Source organism: Protopterus annectens, unplaced genomic scaffold (genome assembly GCF_019279795.1).
Source record: "Protopterus annectens isolate FY-2018-M unplaced genomic scaffold, PAN1.0 ctg31265_obj.part0, whole genome shotgun sequence".
Lineage (NCBI taxonomy): Eukaryota > Metazoa > Chordata > Ceratodontiformes > Protopteridae > Protopterus > Protopterus annectens.
The window spans coordinates 60522-83195 of record NW_025048860.1 but is presented as its reverse complement, the minus strand read 5'-3'; the positions used below and the strand labels follow the sequence as shown (position 1 = coordinate 83195).

The 22674-nt window shown below is 43.3% G+C and overlaps 1 protein-coding gene across 2 annotated transcripts in view; it reads right to left on the bottom strand.

The window, feature by feature from the left end:
• The window catches only part of GRB2 (growth factor receptor bound protein 2), a 312641-nt gene that overhangs the window by 262904 nt on the left and 27063 nt on the right, over nt 1–22674 (bottom strand). For both annotated transcript variants that reach the window (XM_044059839.1, XM_044059840.1), the window contains exon 2: nt 8545–8713. In XM_044059839.1, coding sequence (XP_043915774.1) covers nt 8545–8713 — 169 coding nt within the window. The remainder of the gene's footprint in view (nt 1–8544; nt 8714–22674) is intronic.

Below are 22674 nucleotides of genomic sequence, written 5' to 3'. Positions count from 1 at the left end.
TCTATGCTTCATAGCATTTGAATGTCTAAGCATTGTAAATTATGAGATCTGATTGCACTCTATGTTCACATTTTGATACATCTTTGCCAATCAGATGCAAGTTTGCACATTGTGTGTATACAGATATCCGTCTGTAATCTTTGTCTATATTTTTCTAAACAAGTCTACCTGAGTTTATCACTCAGTGATGTACGTACTGCCTCTTTTTTGGTATGTAGAGCTTTTCTCCCCGGGCCTCTGCTGAAAATGGACATATATCCAGCTGGACTATCCCAGTCAATAAATGTAAAATAAAATAAATAAAATAAATATGCTGAAATCTGCTTTTATTTTACTTCAGTACACTGATCAATGTGGAACCCATTTCAGACAAAGTCAAGATGCTAAGTACATGCATATTAACATATGGCTAGTTACAGAACATACGAAACACAAAGTCAAACAAAAGAGAAAAAGTGGATAACTGAGAAGAGAGCCTGGTTGTGTGTAAATACCAAGGAGGGGCCGTGCATGTGTATAACGGCAAGTAAGTTGAAAAAACATTACTGGGAATACTGCTTCTGTATTTCTTTCAAATGTTCTCAGCCTGACATCACATCTATACCCAGCCAAAAAACGGTTTCCTTAGAGGTTTAAAAAAAAAAAAAAAAAGGTAGTCTGTGTGCAAGACTGACTGACCACTGATTTGCCTTTTTTGAATGGCATAGTTAAGTTTAAGCCCTGTGTCTGCATGCATATTTGACTGCTATGTTGTTTACTAACAGTACTTCCATGTGCCTTTTTTAGTCACTACTTGTACAGTCTTTGGCTCAGAGTAATAATCATCTTAGGCCCTTGAACCATCAGAGTTTGAAACCACCACACTGAGCAGACCAGACAGCCATAATGTCCAAAGCAGGGGAAAAACAGAGGGAAAGAGAAAGACAGAGACCCCAGCACTTAATCACAAAGGCAATAAACCTGGGGACAGATTTGCAGGTCTTCTAATTAGCGGTAAATTGTGTGATTTTAATCTCTTGCGATTGAAGAAAACAGATGCTGTCTGACTTGTGGACTTAAAAAAGGTAACTTTGACCACTGCTTGGTTTCATGCTCCCTTATCAACTTTGATTCATGGGCTCTTCCTGCTAATTCAATCACTTATCACCTTCCAATGAAGCTATCCAGAGAAATTACATCTCAAATTTTGTGCTTTCTTCTCTCTGTAGATGGGTAGGATCGATAATAGCATGTGTGACCTGCATTCAATTTTGTGCTCTTCTCTCGAGTAGACTACTGACTCCAGTTTCTTCAGCACAGAAAATGAAACTTTCTCAATGGACATAATTGCGATACGAGCTGTGCAAATGGCAACAGTGTGGGAAGCAGCAGACGAATTTCTTAAGCACAAAGTGGGAATTTTCCTGCAATCTTGAGCACAAAGTGGGATCTTTCCTGCAATGAACATTAGCATCATGACACCAACTGGGCATGTGACAATAGTGTGGAAATGTTGAGACGTATGTTCCAGCAGAAGGCACACTCTCCTGAGCATAGAAACGCAAAGAATTTGTGCCAAGACAGGGTACAAAAGGAGAGAAAAACCTCCCAGCATACACTGCAAAACACTTAGTAAACTAAGGGTTAATTACTCCATAAACCTGTATTAGCAGTTATCCCAGCAAGTGAAGTACCAAAGGAAACAAAACATACATTTACTATCATACAGGACATAGCTAGCAATTACTTTACTCTGAATTAAGCAGCAATAGCCAAACAAAATAACTGCCTTGCACTAAAATAGATGAGCTCTAATCTGCAGATGTAAAAACTCAAAGTATATTCGGTATAAATGCAATACTCTAATGTGTTATTCAAAAGGAATGAGAAGGCTGAGAGAGCAAGTTAACATTTTACTTAAGACAAGAAATGAAAATTCAAAATAGCCCCCTCCCAATTTATAAAAGCATAGCACAGATGTATTTGAAGCAAGATGATCTACTTTAAGAAATGGATGTCAGAATAAATAGAGGGTAAGCAATTCTGGCATAAAGTTTATGTTCACTATTACCAGGTTTAAGCTACAATAAGGACTATCTGAACCCAAAAATGGAATCTGTTGAGAAAGACTCAAGTCTCCGCCTAAAAAGCTGCTACTTCTCCCCCAATTTGTAAATATTCACACACAGGAAAGTACAGTTGTGTACACTTACCATAAATGCAGATGTTAGAGTGTCTTCACTGTTGCAGTCATGCCTGTAGGGTTCTCCCCTGCCGGCAGGCAGTCCTCGGTCGGCCAGAATCCCAAAGTATGGGTCCGGTGTCGGCTGTTCAGCCATGCTCCCTGACGTCACAGCACCAGGAGTACAAAGCTGACAGCCGACGCCATGTTCTCCCGTCTTTCTTGCCCCAGATGTCAGGTGCTCCAAAATGAGTAAGATCCCATACCCTTTGCAAATATACCTCAAAAGAAGGGTGAAGAAGGGAACCACACAAAAGAAAAAATAAGAGGGTACAGGAGGGAGGGAAACCCAGACTGCAACAGTGAAGACACTCGAACATCTACATTTATGGTAAGTGTACACCAACTGTACTATGTTCATCGTGTTTCACTGTTGCATTCATGACTGTAGGGTTGAATCCCAAAGCAGAATAAAAGGGAGGTGGTCATAAAGAAGAGGGGGCGGCTAAAAGGCCCTGCAAGACAGCAGAAGCAAAGCCTGCCCTAGACTTAAAGAGGTAGATTGTAGTGCTTGGAAAAAGTATGCACTGAACTCCAAGTTGCAGCTTCCAAAATATCTTTGGTAGGAACTCCTCTGAGGAAGGCAGCCGAAGTGGCAGCAGCTCTGGTAGAGTGAGTCCTTATACTCCCTGGGATTTGCTTTCCATGATGTGAATAACAAAATCTGATTCCATGAGCAATCCATTTAGAAATGGTCTGTTTTGAAATGGCTTTACCTTGGGAGCTTGCATGCATAAGAAAAACAATTGTTCTCATTTCCTGATGTCCCTGGTTCTGTCCAGGTAAAAACGTAGTTGTCTGTGTACATCCAAGGAATGCAAGATCCTTTCCCCCTTATTTTGAGGACTGGGGAAAAAAGTTGGCAAGTGAATAGTTTGATTTAAAGCCACTTTGGAAATCACCCTAGGCATGAAAGAAGGATTAGTCCTTAAAGACACCCTGTCTTGATGAAAAATAATATAAGGTTCCACAGCCATGAGAGCTTGCAACTCCGAAACTCTCCTGGCACAGGTCAGAGCTAACAGAATGGTGGTCTTCCAAGATAAAAACTTGATGTCAGAAGTGGCAGCAGGCTCAAAAGGAGGTAAGGTGAGTTTTTCCAAAACATAGTTGAGATCCCAAGCAGGAATGGGAGGAGATCTAGGGGGCCTTGGCTCCTCTGAGAAACTGTCTCATGAGCTGATGGGAAAAGATAGGAGGGTCTGTATTATAAGCAGAAATAGCAGAAGCATGGATGTTTATGGAAGAGAAAGAGAGACCCTTATGTAAGAGGTCTGTCAGGTAAAGTAAAATCAGAGGAATGTTAGGTATAAGAGGATTTGAATCCTGAACCTGCATCCAGGTGCAAAATCTTTTCCATTTTCCTGCATAAGATTTTCTAGTGCTAGGACGTCTGGCTTCTAAAATGACATCCATAACCTGCTTGGGAATCAAGGACCCTGGATTAACCAGGCTGCCAGGCTGAGAGTTTTGACATGGGAGTGCAGAACCTGACCCTGGTGCTGGGACAGAAGGTTTGGAGTTTGTGGTAATACCCAAGGGGGCTCCAGACAAAGGTTTTTCAGAGTTGGGTACCAAAATTGTCGAGGCCAATTCGGGGCCAGCAAAATTATTATCTTGGGCTTGTCCTGTTTGATCTTTAATAACACCCGTGGAAGAAGAGGAAGAGGCGGGAAGGCATACCCCCGAGAGGTTTCTCCAACTGAATGATAGCGCATCCACTTTCCAAGCTAGTTTGTGGAAAGTCCTGGTGCAAAAAATCTGTAGTTGATGATTGAGATGGGATGCAAAGAGGTCTATGTGAGGACATCCCCAGACTGCTGTAATCATCCTGAATATTTTGGTGTCCAGCATCCATTCGTGTGGATCCGACAGGTTTCTGCTCAGATTGTCTGCCAGGAACTTTTTCTTCCCTGGTAGAAATTGAGCTTGAAGGTCCAGTTTGCAAGCTAGAGCTGTGCTCCATAGATTCATGGCTAGTCTGCAAAGGGGATAGGAATGAGATCCCCCTTGCTTATGTACTACATAACTGTGGTGTTGTCTGTCCGTATTAGTAGCTGTCCTGGTTGCAGAAGACTCCTGAAAGCCAATAGAGCGTTCTGTACGGCTAACATTTCCTTTAAATTGATATGCAGGAGTTTCTGATCCTTTGTCCAAAGGCCCTGCAGACAGCTGCCCTGAAAATGGGCTCCCTGCATAATCTGAAGCGTCCGTGGTTAATATCTGAGTGGCTGGAAGCAGACTGAAGGGTTTTCCTATGTTTAGAGTACATGCCTTGGACCACCAAAGGAATTCCTTTTGGAGACAAGGCAGGACGGTGATCTGTATGTCTAAACTGTGGCAATGTTGAGACCATACACTTTTTAGGTACCACTGAATTTTCCTCATATGTAGTCTGGCATATGGTACGAGAAGGATGCAGGAGGCCATGTAACCCAAAGCCTGCAGGAATTTCCTTGCAGAAAGCTGAGTTAAAGTTGCCAAGGTTTTGAAAGTTGAAGCCAGCTGTAATTGTTTTTCGGATGTCAGAAATGCCATCTGGGTTGTGGTGTTTAGAAGAGCACCCAGAAAAGTCATCTGTTGTGAAGGTGTCAAATTTGACTTTTTTATGTTTACAGAGAATCCCAGGAACTTGAGAAGGTTCTGAAAAAATTCTAGATGCTGGAGTAAGACATCCTTGCTGTCTGCCTGAATTAGACAATCATCCAGATAAGAGTAAATTTGAATTCCCTTGAGTCTGCAATAAGCTACTACTGGAGCCAGACATTTGGTGAAGACCCTGGGTGCAGCAGACAATCCAAAGGGCAGCGCAGAGAACTGATAGTGCCTCGATCAGGCCCTGAACCGGAGGTATTTTCTGCATTCCTGCCTGATGGAAATGTGCAGATATGCCTCCTTTAAATCCAAAGTTACCATCCATGCATTTTTGATCAGCACTGGAAGTAGCTGCTGTAGAGTAAGCATCTTGAATTTTGGTATCTCGAGAAAAGTGTTCAAGACTGACAGATCCAGAATGGGTCTCCATGAATTTTGCTTTCTGGGGACTAGAAAGAGCATTGAGTAAAAACCTTGTCCCATCTCTGAAAGTGGAACCAGTTCTATGGCTTTCATAGCCAAGAGAGCCTCCACCTGGTTTAAGGCCTCTAACCATTGGTGTTTTGGAAGATCCGGCCATCCGCTTGGTCTTGGTAGGGTATGAAAATGGAATGTGTAACCTCTTGAAACCACATCCAGAACCCACTTGTCTTGTGTTATACCAGTCCAATTTAGGTGAAAGAGTGAAAGTTTTCCTCCGAGTGGGGCTTCCAGGCAAGAAGTTCCTGCAGCCCAACAGAGGGAGTCATTGAGCCTGTTTTCTACGAGCTTGCGACCTGTCCTCTCCTCCCCTTGGGGTGGAAGCAGTCCACTGTCTTGGTCTATAAGAGGCTTGCGTTTGAGGCCTTCCTCGGGAGCGTCTGTATCTACCCCTCTGAGGCCTATCTGAATTGGGAAAGGACCAATTTTTTGCAGGCCAATTCCTACTAAATCTGTGTGGCTGTACTTGTAAGAAATCTTTAACCGTTTGCATGGATTTTGTCTTGTCCTCCATCTTCATCACGTCTTCAGCCTTAGGTCCAAACAAAACATTATGCTCGACAGGAGCATCCAATAACTTAGCTTTTACTTGACCTGGCAAGTTTTGTTCCTTTAACCAAGCATGCCTTCTAATGACTGTACCAGAGGCAGCAGCCCTACAAGAAGCCTCCAAGGCATCAAATCCACAGTGTAAACCATGCTTCCCAACTTGTTCAGTGGCATGCATTAAGTCATGTAATTCCTTATCATCTGCACAGGCAGAAATGGAAGTTAGCTTTTGTTTCAAAACAGACAGAAGAAATTGCTGGTATTTCAGCATATGAAATTGACAGTTTAAAGCCCTAATAGATAAAGTAGCAGAAGTGTACACTTTTTTGCCCCATCTTTCTAAAGATCTGGAATCCTTCTCAGTGGGAATGGGATTTTTAGCAGTAGCGGTCATAACCCCCTTAGGACCCTGAGAAATGGTTTCAGGATCAGCAGTAGGATTCTTGTACAAAAACTGGTGGGAATCAGGAACCCTATAATATCTGTCTGGCTTGGCAGGAGCTGGAGGAAAAGAGTCCGGAGTTAAGTTAGCCTCCGAAAAAGCATCATCCACAATATCCAAAATAGGAGGGATAGCCAGGGGTCTATGTTGGGGAAGAAGAAGAAAATCCCTAAGTCTTTTCTTAGATTCTGAGTACTCCTGTCCTTCCCAGTGAAAATGTTCCCTCATTTCATGTAAAGTTTCCCCAAAAGAGAAATCCTCAGGGGGAGAAGCTGAAGGAATGGATTCCTCAGCATCAAAATCCTCATAAGGAGGGAAAGAATATTCCTGGTCAGAAGAAGAAACTGAAGAAACATAAGCCTGATCAGAGGAGTCATAATACACTTCCTGCCTTGGCCTTTTATCTGGAGGGGGATGTGAACCCCTAATCATAGTAATTAAGTCCTCCACTATCTTAAGTAACTGTTTCTGAGACTTGGGTGCCGGATCTGAAGAGGCCTGAGCTGTAGTCTTTGATTTGGAAGGAGTATTTGCCTTTGTCTTTGCCTTTATTAGAAGCTGAGTAGGCCTGAAACCCCCTTCGGAAGCCGGTACCTGCACAGCGGCTCCGGGCCCATCCGAAGGAGCATTGTCCGAAGTTGGCTCCTCGTGGGAGTCCGTTTCGGCCATGGGTTCCGAAATGGCCGATGACAGGGGCTGCAAAAGCACCTCACTGATGATGGCTGAACCTGAAGCTGGCTTTGCTTGTACAATATCGTCCGATTTGGACCTCGGAGGCCTGTCTTTATCCTTGCGTCATTTGTGAACTCCGGTAGCCGAACCAAATCCGACATTTTGTAATTAAAGCACCTACCGAAGTAATGAAATGCAAAATCGTACCTTCATTTAATCGTACGTTGATTGAATCTAGCACAAAACCGACAACTAGCTACGTCGTGGTCAGAGCCTAAGCAAGGAAAACAGTAAGAATGAAAATCCTTATGAGGCATTTGCTTCCCACATGAAATACAATTATTAACTTTTTCTGACATCGGACTGGAGCAAGAAAAAAGTTTCCCCAACGGGGTACTTAGCTTTGAGTAGAAGAAAGTCTTCGGACTGAAGTACGTTTAGCAAAAATTGTCAGGAGTCAGCCGACCGGCAAATGCGAACTGCTATCACCGCACGGCAAGAAAGACTGGAGAACATGGCGTCGGCTGTCAGCTTTGTACTCCTGGCGCTCTGACGTCAGGGAGCATGGCTGAACAGCCGACGCCGGACCCAGACTTTGGGATTCTGGCCGACCAAGGACTGCCTGCCGGCATGGGAGAACCCTACAGTCATGACTGCAATAGTGAAACACAATGAACATCTGCAACAGCAAGTTTTTTGTTTGTTTCTGTTAATCAGGTAATCTCACTAGTTACACGTGCCTCTTTCAAGGGGTGACTCAGAAGCACCATTTTGGTTAAAAGGCATGCTGAGAGTCACACAGTTTACAAGAGAAAACTGAAGTGACAGACCCAGGACTACAGGATAAAGCTTGTTAGGAGCTTATATCCCTAACCCTCTGAGCTACACAGTTATGAAGTGTCACCTCTAACCTTCAGCTGCTTAAGTGTTATAAAAAGCATGTTAGCATTTAATCAAAATGGAAGTTAAGGTGGCCTGATTTCATGTCCAGATAAAATGTTGGTCATATCACATTGTGCATGCAACATATACTCCCACGATCTCCACTGCTACCCTGTTTTTCCTCTGGGTGAACAGGCTGGCAAAATTCTTACTCCCCCACAGCTGACTCCTCACAAATCATGTCCTTTAGTCAAACTTAGATTACCTGGGTCACAGTCAAAAATCCATCCCTTTGCTCCATGAAGCAAGCCCAAAGTAGCATCAGTATTACCTACTAAATAGGTTAAAAAAAAAACAAAAGACTTACAGTGCTGCAAAAATAAAGTTAAAATAGTGAAAAAAGCATAACAATACCTAAAAGAAGCACTCCTATGTAAGAAGTTAAAAACTTTCATGTACAGCAGTTTAATGTTTCAGGATGAACACAGTGCTTTCTTCAGCATTTTTCAAACTCAATTTATGGCATTGTGGCATTAGTTGATGGCAATACTGAGGCAGGTGTCAAAACTAGCAAGTCTGTTCCAAATAAACCAAGGAGATGAAATACGGTTAAACACACCCACACTACAGGTCAAAAAGTGATCTAAGGTATCCTGCAGACACTATTTTATGCAATACGTACAGTGACTGCAATGCTACTCACCTGTGGCATCTGTTCAAGGTCACGGAGGAAAATCTGTTGGTTTCGAGAGACTGAAGTAGTCCTGTGATAATCCACAAGTTCATTTAAAGAGTTGAACTTTACCACCCACAAGAAATACTTGCCAGCACCATCACGAAGGACTTTAAAATGCTGTACGTCATTTCCAAACCTTAACAAAAGAACAAAAACATTTAAAACACCTTTTTGTACAACTTACAGAACATATTTCACAATGGCAGCAAATTCACTTTTAAAAACAATTTACATAGTTTGAAGGAACAGGCATAACGCACAAAAGAAAGGAATACAAGAAAATGTTCAAATATCACACAGCACTTCAATAGTCAACATTATATCTGAACTTCTGTCACAATCAAAGCAAGGCTACATTTGTGGAATATAAAAGGGTATTTTTCCTTTGCCTGACTAGGAAGAAAAGGAGATAACTTTTTGCTTATTCCACTTACTGGTCTCTCATTCAGATAGTGTAAAGGCAGCGGTCTCCAACCTTTTTTCTACCTAGGACCAGTTTCATACAAGACTGTTTTCCACGGACCAGCCATCGCTAGCACATAAAAATAAAGCATAAATTGCATAATAAATGCAACTCACCATAACACAGAATCAATGGCAGCCCTGATCTTGTTTCCCTGCAATGAGACGGTCCCATGTAGGGGTGATGGGAGACAATGACACCCGAAGTGTATTCCTTATGTCCAGTCTGCTCCATAATTTCACTTGGTTGCTGTCACTGCAAAAAACCCCGCTTCACAAAGATAGGATGTTGGAAATGGAAGCAGGCTTTTCAGTGCTTATTATAGCAACTTTCTAAGTTCATAAGAGGAATATTTAAAATCCTTCCCTATTTGAAGCTCTGTCCAGATTTATTGTACAAGAGGTTGAGACGTACGGTCGAGAGGTACACAAACCTAATGGCAACCTTTTTCTGAATCTAGCAACTTTCTAAGTTTACAAGAATATTTAAAATCTGTCCCCATTTTGGGGTTTGTTTTCCCATTATTTCTGGCTTTGTCCACATTTGTTGTGCTAAGAGGTTGAGAAGTATGCTACACGCACCTGGATTAGATCCAAAAGGCACTAACAATGATACTGAAATACATTAACAAGTTTATCTGACATTTCAGGTTCTGAAGTACCCCATTTCCAGTTGTTTCAGGGAGAGGCATGTAAAAAGTAATAAAACAAAAGCTTCCGGAAAAAGAAAAAAAACATTTGTGAATGGTCTACTGGCATACCTGTCAGTAACAACTTCCAACCACATTTAAAACTTACTTACCCGGACCAGTCAGTCGGAGCTGGAGCTGCCAGCTTTCTCTCCTAAGTGAGCAGATGGGAGAAGGGGAAGCAACTGGGCATCCTCCAGGACCATTTTTGTATCATTGCTTGCAGCACCAGTCAGCAGCACATTTTCAGCCATTCAAAACTTTTATCAGTTTGACCATATTGCAGTAGTGCGAAAACTGCCAGTATGCAATTGGATGAACTGTGGTGCTTGTCACTGGCTCCTTTTGCCTCAGGAGTGGTTATTTGATTGGTTAGTATACCATGATTCACACTGGCTGTAACTGCAGTATACGAACCAATCAAAACTTGTGCAGTGGAGCTAACACTGTTCAATGCGGAACAGAGGAACACTGGACAATTTCAATGTTCAAAGCAGAACGTTCTGCATGATCCTGAGCACTTGGCTGCTCAGCTTGCATTCTATCAACTTTCTAAGTTTATAGGAGCAATATTTAAAATGTATCCCTATTTTTGGGGCTCTCTCCCTATCATTATTGGCCTTGTCCATGTTTTTTTTGTGCCTAGAGGTTGAGAGCTATGGGTTCTGTCCAGATTTATTGTGTGAGAGGTTGAGAGGTACACAAAACTCTTAAATTCATGCTGCTGCTGCTAGGAATCTCTCTTGCTCTCTCTCAGTCTCTCATGCATACCACACACAGAGTCTCAGTTTGGTTTTAATGCACGCATTCACTCACACATGCAGACAGAAAAATGCACACACATGCATGCACTTTTCAATTTTACTTATTTTTATTTCACACTCGCTAAACAGTAAAATTGCTGCTTATCGAGTTTGAGTGTAAAATGGCTCGATCTCACTGCTCACACACACACACACACACACACACACACCTGCTTTCACAGACACACACACAGATTCTGCGTTGATGCACGCATTCACTCTCACATGCAGATGGAAACACAAGACACACTGACTTTTTGTTTCACTCCTTTCTGTGTGGTCTGGTAATAAATGACCCATCGCCCGGTACTGGTCCACAGCCTAGTGGTTGGGGACTGCTGAAGTAAGGAAAGAAGCAAACCAAAACTTGGCTTGGACATCATACTAGCAGTTATTTCTGCTGAAGGAGAGAAAAATCCCAGCAGATAAATGGGATTTCTGAGGTACACTACATAGGGAATGCAAAGACCCATTTCGATTTCAGTATTGCAGAATTATAAAATGGCAATGGAAAATCATTTAAAACACTGAATGCATGAAATGCAGTTGCTTCTGATAAAGCACAAAAAGTACAGTTTTGTACCTACCATAAATGTAGATGTCCGAACAGGATAGCATCTGCAGTCCTAACAAATGGGTTGTCCTGTCGTCAGGCAGCCCTTCGGTCGGCCGGATTCCAAAGTCTGGGTCTGGCCTCGGCTGGTGTCGCACTTCACCCGACGTCATCTCTGCTGGTCTTCGGGTATAAAGGCATCAGCAGACGCCATTTTCCTCAGTGTTTCTTGCCCCAGATGCCAGTTGCCCTCTTGGAAAACTAAATTTTGGGTAAATGCCAATGTTTCCAAAAAAGATAGTAGGCAAACACAAAAATAAGCATGTATGTACATATATACAAACAAATACACCATAAGAGATCCCCCCCCAGCTAGCTATTAGGAGGGTAAATACCCTAGGAGTACCACAGAGGGGAAGAAGGGTGGGTAATCCTGACTGCAGATGCTATCCTGTTCGGACATCTACATTTATGGTAGGTACAAAACTGTACTATGTCCTTCAAGGATGCATCTGCAGTCCTAACAAATGGGTAGAATACCATAGCCAAACTAGGGGAGGAGGAAGAAGAATTATGGTGTAGTTAGGATTCCTTGCAATACAGCAGTGGCAAACCCTGCTCGGGATCTAGAGTATAGAGGTAAGTTATAATGCTTGGCAAATGTATGCACGGAGGTCCAAGTAGCCGCCTCAATAATGTCCTTGGTAGCCACTCCTCGTAAGAAAGCTGTGGTAGTGGCTGTAGCCCTTGTAGAATGAGGTCTTATGTTCTGTGGAATTTGCTTTCCATGGTAGGAGTAACAGAATCTTATGCAATTTCCTATTCACTTGGAGATTGTCTGTTTGGAAATTGCTTTTCCTTCCCTTCCTGTTGCATAAGCTACTAGAAGCTGGTCAGTTTTTCTATTGCCCTTGGTTCTGTCCAGGTAGTAGCGCAACTGTCTATGTACATCCAAGGTATGCAGCAGTCTTTCCCCCTTGTTCTGTGGATTGGGAAAGAAGGTAGGTAGGTGGATTGCCTGGTTTAGAGACACTCTGGATACCACCTTAGGCATAAATGTAGGATTAGTTCTCATGGATACTCTATCTTGATGGAAGATTAGGAAGGGTTGTACTGCCATTAAGGCCTGTAGTTCCGAAACCCTTCTTGCTGAAGTAATTGCCAGTAGGAAAGCAGTTTTCCAGGGTAGGTGATGAAGATCTGCTGTTGCTGCTGGCTCGAATGGAGGGAGTGTCAATTTTTCTAGCACAAAGTTCAAGTCCCATGCTGGTAATGGTGGTTTCCTAGGAGGTTTTACATTCTTGAGTCCTCTGAGGAACTGCCTGAGTAGAGGATGTGAGAAGACAGGGGGATCGAAGCTGTATTCTGCAGAAATAGCTGATGCATGTATCTTGATGGAGGAATAGGACAGGCCTGTATGGAGAAGCTCTGCCAAATACTCCAGGATGTTGGCAATATCTACCTTTGACACATCTTTTCCTCTTTCAGTACTCCAAATGACAAACCTTTTCCATTTCCCTGCATAGTTCCTTCTTGTAGAAGGTCTGCGGGCCTCAAGGATAATGTCTTTAACCCTTTGGGTTAAATCTGGGTTAGTTGCTGTTATGTAATGTGCCAGGCAGTCAGTTGCAGAGTTTATAGGTTTGGATGCATGATTTTGTAGTCGTTCCGAGTTAACATCAAAGGCATCAGGGGTAGTGTCCACGTTCTCCCCCGAGACATGCTCCTCAGCAATGGATACCAGTGTTGTCTTGGCCAATTTGGAGCTATCAGAATTATCCTTGGACGCTCCTCTTTGATTTTCAGTAGTACCTTGTGCATCAAAGGAAGAGGTGGAAATGCATATGCTGTCAGGCCTTTCCAACTGAAGGATAGAGAGTCCACCTTCCATGCAAGTGGGTGGTATGTCCTTGTGCAGAATTTCTTGAGCTGGTGATTGAGTGGGGATGTGAATAGGTCTATTTGTGGTATTCCCCATTTCTTTGTGATGGCCTTGAAGATGTCCGGGTGTAGCATCCATTCGTGAGCATCCGAGGTAGTTCTGCTTAACATGTCTGCTAGGATGTTTTCTTTTCCCGGTACAAATATTGCCTGTAACTGAATGTTGTAGCTCAGAGCCATATTCCATAGGTCCAGAGTCATTCGGCATAGGGGGTATGAATGAGTGCCTCCCTGTTTGTTGATGTACCACATGACTGTGGTGTTGTCTGTCCTTATCATTAAATGGCCTTCTTTGAGGAATGGTCTGAAATTCTGGATTGCTAGTTTTACTGCCAGCATTTCTTTTTGATTTATGTGCAGGTGCAGCTGATCTGGAGTCCATAATCCTTGTATGCATTTGTCCAGCATGTGGGCCCCCCAACCTAGGTCTGAGGCGTCCGCTGTGATGGTTTGGCTTGCTTGAAAGTTGTGGAAGGGCAAGCCTGGGTTTGACTGGCATGCTTGAGCCCACCATAGGAACTCTTGTTTCAGGCATGGGATTAGTGGTATTTCGGTTTCTAAGCTGTGCCTGTGTTGAGACCATAAATTCTTTAGGTACCACTGTAGCTTTCTCATATGCAGTCTGGCATGGGGGACCAGGATTATGCATGATGCCATGAAGCCCAAGGCCTGCAGTACTTTCCTTGCTGTTAGTTTGTTCTGCTTTGTTAATGCCAAGAAGTAAAGAGGGAGTTGTTCTTGTTTTTCTGCAGTTAGGAATGCCATCTGTTTTACTGTGTCCAATTCTGCACCCAAGAATGTTCTTGTTTGGGATGGTATCAGTCTTGATTTTCTTAAATTGACTGTATATCCCAGGGCTTGTAGTAAGCAAATGACTCTTTGTAAGTCTTTTGTCAGCTTGCTTTTGTTGTCCGCTTGTATCAGGCAGTCGTCCAGGTATGGATAAATTTGGATTCCCTGTAGCCTGCAATGAGCGATTACTGATGCCAGGCATTTTGTGAATACTCTGGGCGCAGTAGATAAGCCAAAGGGCAATGCTGAGAATTGATAATGCTCTGATCCTGCAAGAAATCTGAGGTATCTTCTGCAATTTGGTCGTATGGGGACGTGCAGGTATGCCTCCTTGAGATCTAGAGTTACCAGCCAACACTCCTTGCCCAGCATGGGAAGAAGTTGCTGTAGGGTCAGCATTTTGAATTTTGGAACAATGATGAATGTGTTTAAAGCGGACAGGTCGAGAATAGGTCTCCAACTTTTCTCTTTTCTTGGTACTAGGAAGAGTCTGGAGTAGAATCCTTTGCCCTGTTCTGTAGGTGGTACCCTTTCCACAGCTCTCATCTTTGTTAATTGAGCTATCTGTTTTAGAGCTTCTGTTTTCTGACTTGGAGGTAGGTTTGGCATTCCTCTTTTTACTGGTAAGGTGTGGAAATGAAACCTGTAGCCTTGGTCTATAGTTTGCAAAATCCACTTGTCTCTCGTGATATAGTGCCACTTTTTTGAAAATAAGGCTAACTTTCCGCCTAAGGGTGCTGCTATTTGTTCCCTGGTAGGCGGTGTCAGAGCCAAGTCACTGATTGTCCTGTTGCAGTGGCTGTGGTTGTGTCTGTGCCTCGTTGGTTATTGCCTTGCCACTGGCATCCTCTGTAGGCACCTCCTCCGGATTGATTTCTGCCTCTGGAACGTCTATTCCTGCCTCTCTCAGATTTAGAGGAGTCTGGAAAGGACCAATTTTTGGAAGGCCAGTTCCTGCTAAACCTTGGGGGCTGAACCTGTAAGAAATCTTTAACTGTTTGTACAGATTTTGCCTTCTCTTCCATTTTCTTCATTACTTGCTGGGCAGGAGAACCAAATAGACTGACCTTATCCATAGGAGCATCTAATAACTTTGCTTTAACATGATCCGGCAGGACCTGTTCTTTCAACCATGCATGCCTTCTTATAACTGTGCCAGTCATGGCTGATCTAAATGAAGCCTCCAGTGCATCATAGCCACATTTTAAAGAATGGTTACTAACCTGTTGAATGTTATTCACCATTTCTAAAACATATTTCTTATCTAAGGAATCATCAGAGGACAGTTTCTTAGTTAACTGATCAAGCATAAACTCTTGGTATTGGATCATATGAAACTGACAGTTCAAAGCTCTAGCTGAGAGAGTAGCAGAGGTGTAAACTTTTTATCCCATCTCTAAGGACCTGGATTCCCTTTCAGAAGGGAGAGGGTTTTTGCTGAGGTCGGCTACTGCCTTAGGCCCCTGGGAGATAGTCTCAGGATCTGCAAGTGGAGCCTTGTATAGGTGGTGATGAGTGTCCGCACCCTGTAAAACCTATCGGGCTTGGCAGGGGCTGGAGGTAAAGTATCAGGAGCAGTGCAAACATCATTAAATGCATCATCCACAACAGGAAGAACTGGAGGTATAGCTAAGGGCCTATGTTGCGGTAAATGTAGAAAGGTCCTAAGCCTTTTTCTTGAATCTGAGAAATCTTGTCCCTGCCATTGGAATTGCTCTCTCATGGCATGTAAGTTTTCCCCAAAGGAAAATTCCTCTGGTGGAGAGGCAGAAGGAATAGATTCTTCAGCATCGGAATCTTCATAAGTAGAAAAAGGAGCCTCTGGATGGTCTGTAATGTCTGAATCATCAGAAGAATCATCTGAGGACACTGGCTCAGGGGGCTCTGCTCTAGGTCTCTTTTCTGGAGGCTGAGAGGCCCTGTCTGGGTGAGATTGGGATCCCCTTATTAAAGAGATGAGATCCTCTGCCAGAGTAAGCATTTGAGAACTGGAACTGGGCCTGTGTGAGGGGGGCTTAACAGGCACTGATTTAGCAGTTTTGGCTGCTTTAGCCCTGGCAAAGGCCTTTATAGACATGGCTGCAGGAGGCCTAGCAGCACCACGTGCTGGGGTAGAGACATCCAAAGGGATGGTGTCCGATAATTCTAGAGGAACCACAGTAGTAGGCAAAACTTCAGAGGCCGATTCAACTAGGGTAGTAGGAGCCTCGGTAGTAGTCATGGATTCGGCTGAAGATTGACCCGTTTGCTCGGTTTCGGCCGAAACCGAGACACTCGCGGTTTGCTTAACCGTGGTTTCAGCCGAAACCGCGGACCGCGAGTGTCGGTCTTTTTCTTTGCGTTTCTTAATTTGAGAAGTCAGAGGATCCGACGGCATAATGTACGCAAAATCTGAGCCGAAAAACTGTTCAGCAAACTCCGACCGACGCCTAAGCGTTCGTCGGTTGAAGGAAGCACAGGCTAAACAGGCAGCTACGTCGTGGTCTGGACCTAAACAAGGTAAGCAGTAAGAGTGGAAATCTTTATGAGGTATTTGTTTCCCACAAGTTACAGTTATTCACTTTTTCTGACATCGGCTGAGGCAAGAAAGAGTCCCCAATGGGGTACTTAGCTTTTTAGAAGTCTTCGAAGTAGTATTCAGTAGTAGTAATCTCTGGATCTGACCGACCGGCACTTGCGAACAGCTCCTGCTTCGGGCGCCACGTGGCAAGAAAGACTGAGGAAAATGGCGTCGGCTGATGCCTTTATACCCGAAGACCAGCAGAGATGACGTCGGGTGAAGTACGACACCAGCCGAGGCCAGACCCAGACTTTGGAATCCGGCCGACCGAAGGGCTGCCTGACGACAGGACAACCCATTTGTTAGGACTGCAGATGCATCCTTGAAGGACATCTACTCACTATTGAGGTCTACTCTGAAGCATAATTCACCAAATCACAAATGATAATTCATGCAGGTTGTATAAAAGATCAAGTATTAACAATGCTAGAAGACAAAGGAACGAGACTAAGCCAGCTCCACTGGAGTAGATGGATAAAGCCATGACGATCAAAGCGACACTGGTTCAGCTACAGTCTTTCTGGCATCAGCTGAAGTGAGTATAAGGAAGATGGGGGTGCCTGTCCTATATGGGACAGAATAGGGTCAATTCACTGCCATAACCCTTGCAGAAGTGATGATGAAAAAAAAGTTGCGTCTTACCAGAATGTTCCATCTGTATTATCGATCTTCATCAATCCTTGACAGTGGGATCGGTTTTGAACCTTGGAACAGAGATGTCCATTTACTTCAGCATGCGCTCTCCAAACTCTCGAGCCAGGCTCTGCCTATAATGCTCCCCACAGAGAGTACCTCAGATTGAGTTTGTAAAGGAGTGTCAGACGTGAAAGATCAAAAATACAGGATTGTTATATTAATTTAGGCCAAATATGAGTCCTTACGGGAAAGCTAGCCAAAGGGCTAAATTCAGGATGGGGGATGGAGGGTGGGGATGTCAAGGATTGAAGATCGACAGCACAGTTGGAATGTTATGGTAAGACATGACCTTTATCTGATGCCGATCTTCACTCAGTCCTTGACAGTGGGATAGAGTCCCCAGCTACTTTAGCCTCATGAGGTTTCACGGAAGAATATTCCTAAGCACGATACAATCCAAAGGATGCACATCCCCTTGAGACCTGATCTAATTTGTAATGAGTGATAAAGGTATGATGAGAAGTCCAAGTGGCTGCTGCACAAAAGTCATCTAAAGAAGCTATGGCATGAAAGACTGCAGACGTAGCTACTGCTCTTGTAGAATGGGCTTGAACTGTTTTGGGAGCTGGAGTCCTTCAGAATGATAAATGAATGTGATGCAGTCTCTAAGCCACTTGGTCAAGGTAACCTTAGAAACTGGGTTACCTAGATGGAGAGAAGAAAATACCACAAAAAGTTGGATTGATTTTCTAAATACTTTAGTCCTATGAAGATAAAAACACAGTTGTCTGTGCATGTCAAGTAAATGGAGAGCATATTCTCCCTTGTTTGAAAAATTTGGGAAAAAGACTGGTAGCTGTAAAGTCTGATTAATATTAGTCTCCGATACAACCTTGGGCAGAAAGGAAGGATTAGTTTGAAGCACAACTCTATCCTTATGAAAAAGGAAGTATGGATGTTGGCACGATAGGGCCTGAAGTTCTGCAGCTCTTCTGGCAGAAGGGATAGCCACCAATAAGGTTTTCCAAGACGGATATTTTAAATCACAAGTTGCCAATGGTTCAGAGGGGTTCTTAGTCAGGGCCTGAAGAACCACAAGTTAAATCCCAAAGGGGAAGAGGTTCTTTAAATGGAGGTCTTAGCATTAGAATACCTTTCAGGAATGCTTTACACATTTTGTGTGACAACAGAGGAGCACCCTCCAGTCCTATATGGAAGTTTAAAATTGCAGCTAGGTGCACTTTAATTGCTGAAGCAGAGGAATCTGACTAGTAAAGTGAAGCCAGAATATCCAATATTTTGTGTACAGGCCTGGAATAAGGATTTATCTCATTATCCAAAGCCCATCTATCAAATGTTTCCCATTTACTATGGTATAATCTCCTAGTAGACTATTTGTTTTGAGCGATAATTTGTTGGGCAGGTGAGGAAAGAGAAAGATGCTTGGCAATCATGGGAACTGGAGAAGTCACTCAGTGGGCTTGAAGTTTTGGAGATTTGGATGCACCATGCCCTCTGTATGAGACAGTAGATCTGGCACTGGGTCCAGAATGCATGGTTTCCAAATTAAATGAGTCCACAGAAAGGGAAACCAAACTTGTCGAGGCCAGAGGGGGGCAATGAGAATTACTGAATTTTCCGTCCTTTTGGCTTTCTTCAGGAATTGTGAAATGACAGGAATTGGGGGGAAGAGGCATAAAGCAGTCCGGGAGGCCAATTGTGGAGAACAGCATCTCTACGTGACTGCCCCCTGAGGGGGGATTAGGGCAAAGTAACTTCTGCACTAGTTGCTTAGAGGAGGCGCAAAAAGGTTGCAGCAAGGTTGGCCCCAGTGGTGAAAAATGTTGAGTCACCACTGTTGGATTGAGAGACCACTTATGAGGCAAGAGAACAGTTCTGCTCAATTTGTCCACTATCACATTAGAGTCCCTGGAATGTGCATTGCTGTGAGAAAGCAGTTAAAAGAAATTGCCCATTGCCAAACTGAGTGCTTCTTGACACAATGGGTAAGATTTGGTTCCCCTTGTTTATGTACCAGACTACTGACATGTCTGTCTGAATCGCTACTGTTCCTAGAGGGAGGACATCTTGGAATGCTTGCAACATTAACAGCACTGCCCTCATCTCTAGTACACTGATGTGCAAGTTGGCCTCCAATTGGGACCACATGCTTTGGACTGTCCTTCCCAGATAATGCCCCCCCCCCTTTCTGGGAAGCATCCTTGGTCACTGTGGCTTCGGGTTGGGGAAGAATGAAAGGACAACCCAAGAGAACCTGGCTGGAATGTAGCCACCAGAACAGGTCCTACTTGCAATGATTGGTAATCAGAATTAGCTGAGACATTGGTTGGTGCATGAGAGTACATTGGGACACTCACAGCCACTGCAATATTCGCATGCGATACCATGCCAAAGGAACTAGAGTGACTGCTGCTGCCATGAAGCCTAAGGTTTGAAGAACTAATTTTGCTAGGACCTTGTCGTTGTGCAGTAACTGACAGACCTGGGAACTTACGTTGTAGGCTTTCTGGAGAGAGAGATGGAATTCCCGAGGCAGTGTCTAAGTGAGCTCCAATGAAATCAAGTTTGAGTGGATTGAAGTGCGGACTTTTAAAGTTTACAGTTATTCCTAGAGATGCATAGAGATGTATGGTGTATTCTCTTGCCCATTCTAAGCGATGCCTGGTGGCAGTGGTGAGGAGTCAGTCATCGAGATATGAAATACTCAAAACCCTTGCAGTCTTAGATGAGCTGCTACCACTGCCATGTATTTGGTAAACAACCTGGAGGCTGTGGTGAGTCCCAAGGGCAGTGCTCTGAATTGGAAATTACTGGGTCCCAGCTGGAAGTGCAAAACCCCCCTGAACTCTTCCATTTTTATGTGGTAATAAGTATCTTGAAGGTCGAGAGAGCACATCCACTTGTCCTTTTTCCAAGAAAGGAAGTATCGACTGAACCGTGACCATCCATAATTTGGTTGAACTGCCTTGTTGAATTGGCTGAGATCCAAGGTTGGTCTCCAGTCCCATGTTTTCTTGGGCACTAAAGAATCTTGAGTAAAATCTGGATCCTTTCTGGTCTGGTGGGAATTTCTGGATGACTCTTTTGCTTAGCAGTTTTTGAATTTTTAGAACTGCTGATTCCCTGAGAGTGGGTTGTATACGTGTCTGGGAGTTTTTTCTGGGGTTTTGGATAGAGGAATCGGGTAACCTGCACCCATTTGTCTGTTAAAATTTGGCAGACTGGTACAGAGAAAGCAGTCCCTTGACTGCCTCCAGAAGCGAGCAATCGGACACCCAGTCAGGGGGGCTGGCAGAAAGCTCCACAGAAGGTCTCTTTGGATCCCTGGTTTTGCAGACCATTTCTGCCTCTAAGGTGGCGTCTTCCATTGTTTCCCCCCTCTGCACTGGGATAAGAGTCTTTGCCTCGTGACTTCTGGAAAGGCCCTTTGGATTTTTTAAACAGTCTCCCACTCCTCTGGTTCCTAGAGTGCAGTCTCTGAGAAGTGGAGAAATGTATGCCAATGGCAGAAAGGGTCTTACTATCTTTTTCACATCTGCTAGAGTATCTTATACCTTGGGACAAAACAGGGAAGATCAGTCAAACGAGTACTGATAAATGACTCTTTAAATGGCTCCACAAATTCACACAAGGACATCCAGGAATGTCTTAATGGCTATGCCTGAACCTGCTACCCTAGTCATCCCTTCAGCTGCATGGGCAACAAGCCTCATGGACGAGTTAGAAATTGCTTCTAGGGTTGCAACCTGAGAAGTAACTATCTCATACCCCTTCAGCAACTGTTCCTTCAAGGGTATCTGAAAGTTCCTTGATCAGATCCCTCTGTAATCTTGTAAAGTGCGCTATACACTCAAAGGACCACAGAGCAAAGATCGAAGCAAAAACACTTCCCAAATGACTGAAGGTTTCCAAAGCTCTACCAAGCAATAAGCCATATTGATTTAGGGTAAATATAATCAGCTATGTGTAATATCACACAATTCTCTTTTTCTTAACTAGCCACGACCCACAAACTTCTAGAACACTGCTCCTTCCTAAACCAAATTCTCTCTGTATTCCACAAGCAGACCACTCTGCTGCAACAAACTGCTCCTCATCTCCTAACAACTTAAATAGCTCTGCACAGAACTCATCATACTCCCCATTTCCAGAGATTATGAAACTTCTTAATGCTATATCTCAAACAAATAATAAATTCTTTAAACTACAACTCGTACAATATCTGATGGATTCCAGGCTATGCGCCTGTTATACACCAGTGTGAGCTTGTGTCGAATGCATGCTGTAGACTTTTCCCTCCCTCACCACATTTTTTCAGTTATCTTTACTGATATACCAATGTAATATTTATTATACTGTACTTTCAGAAAAGGGAGCATAATAAAAATGCCAAATTGAGATGTGACTGGTGTGTGCTATGTAAAAAACTATGAAATATAAATATTAATGCAATGTGATATTACATACCAGTGTAAAAATATAGTGTCACCATAAGTCTAAGCAAGAAAAGTGTCATACAGTAGCATTATCTAGGAGGCTGTTTGGAACTCTCTGGGAATTATTCAAAAATGCAAAAGCCTCAGAGTGCAGGTATACAAGACACCATGGCACTATAAGAGTGTTGTATTTAAATGAAGAAGGTCTCTATGGTGCTAAAAGCATGCCAACAATATGACAAAAAAACAGCAATGGGTATCTTTACAGTCAATCTTTTTTGCACAATTTGCAGTAATGTGCATGTACATATTTAAGGTATACTTTAAATCTTAGAGAAGTATCTATTAGCAAAACAGTGACATTATCTGCAAAAATATCTCTCCTCACTCAGAGTTCTTAAGGATTGTACCTGATGAAACAGCCTTAAAACTGGCATCCATTGCATCACAATCAAACTTAATAATGTGGGTACCAAGCTGCTGCTCATCTCTTCTGATTTTGAATATGCAATTTAATATGTAGGCAGTCTTACACTACTGCAATGCTTCTTACCAATGCCCTCCTGTTTTGATTATATATATGTTTTTCCTATGGCAGCAGCAACACGAACAGAACATCTTGTAGTTAAAATTCCAAGTGCAGGCAGAAAGGAAGAACAGGATGTTTGAGACAATGAACACAGAAACATGACGCGACAGGCGTGTGCAACCAGACCATTCTTAAAGAATGCCCTTAAAAACAAAAAAGTACAGTTGTGTACACTTACCATAAATGTAGATGTTAAAGTGTATTCACTGTTGCAGTCATCACATTTGGGTTATCCCTGCTAGGGTAGCCCTCAGTTGGCCTGAATACCAGAGGTTTAGTATTTCTGCATCGGTTGCCGTCTCTCCAGGACTGACGTCAGGTCATCAGTGGTGTAAAATAAGGCAGCCAATGCCATTACACCAGTTTTTCTTGCCCCCAAGAGGGAGCTAGGTTATGGTGGAAGAACACCACCAGTAGAAAGTAATACCAAAAACTCCTTGTGAGAGAGAGAGAGAGAGAAATGTGAGAAAATGAGAGAGAGACAAGGGGGATGGAGGGAGGGAAACCAGGTCTGCAACAGTGAATGCACTCGAACATCTACATTTATGATAAGTGTACACAATTATACTATGTTATTAGTGTTTCACTGTTGCAGTGATCACATTTGGGTTGATT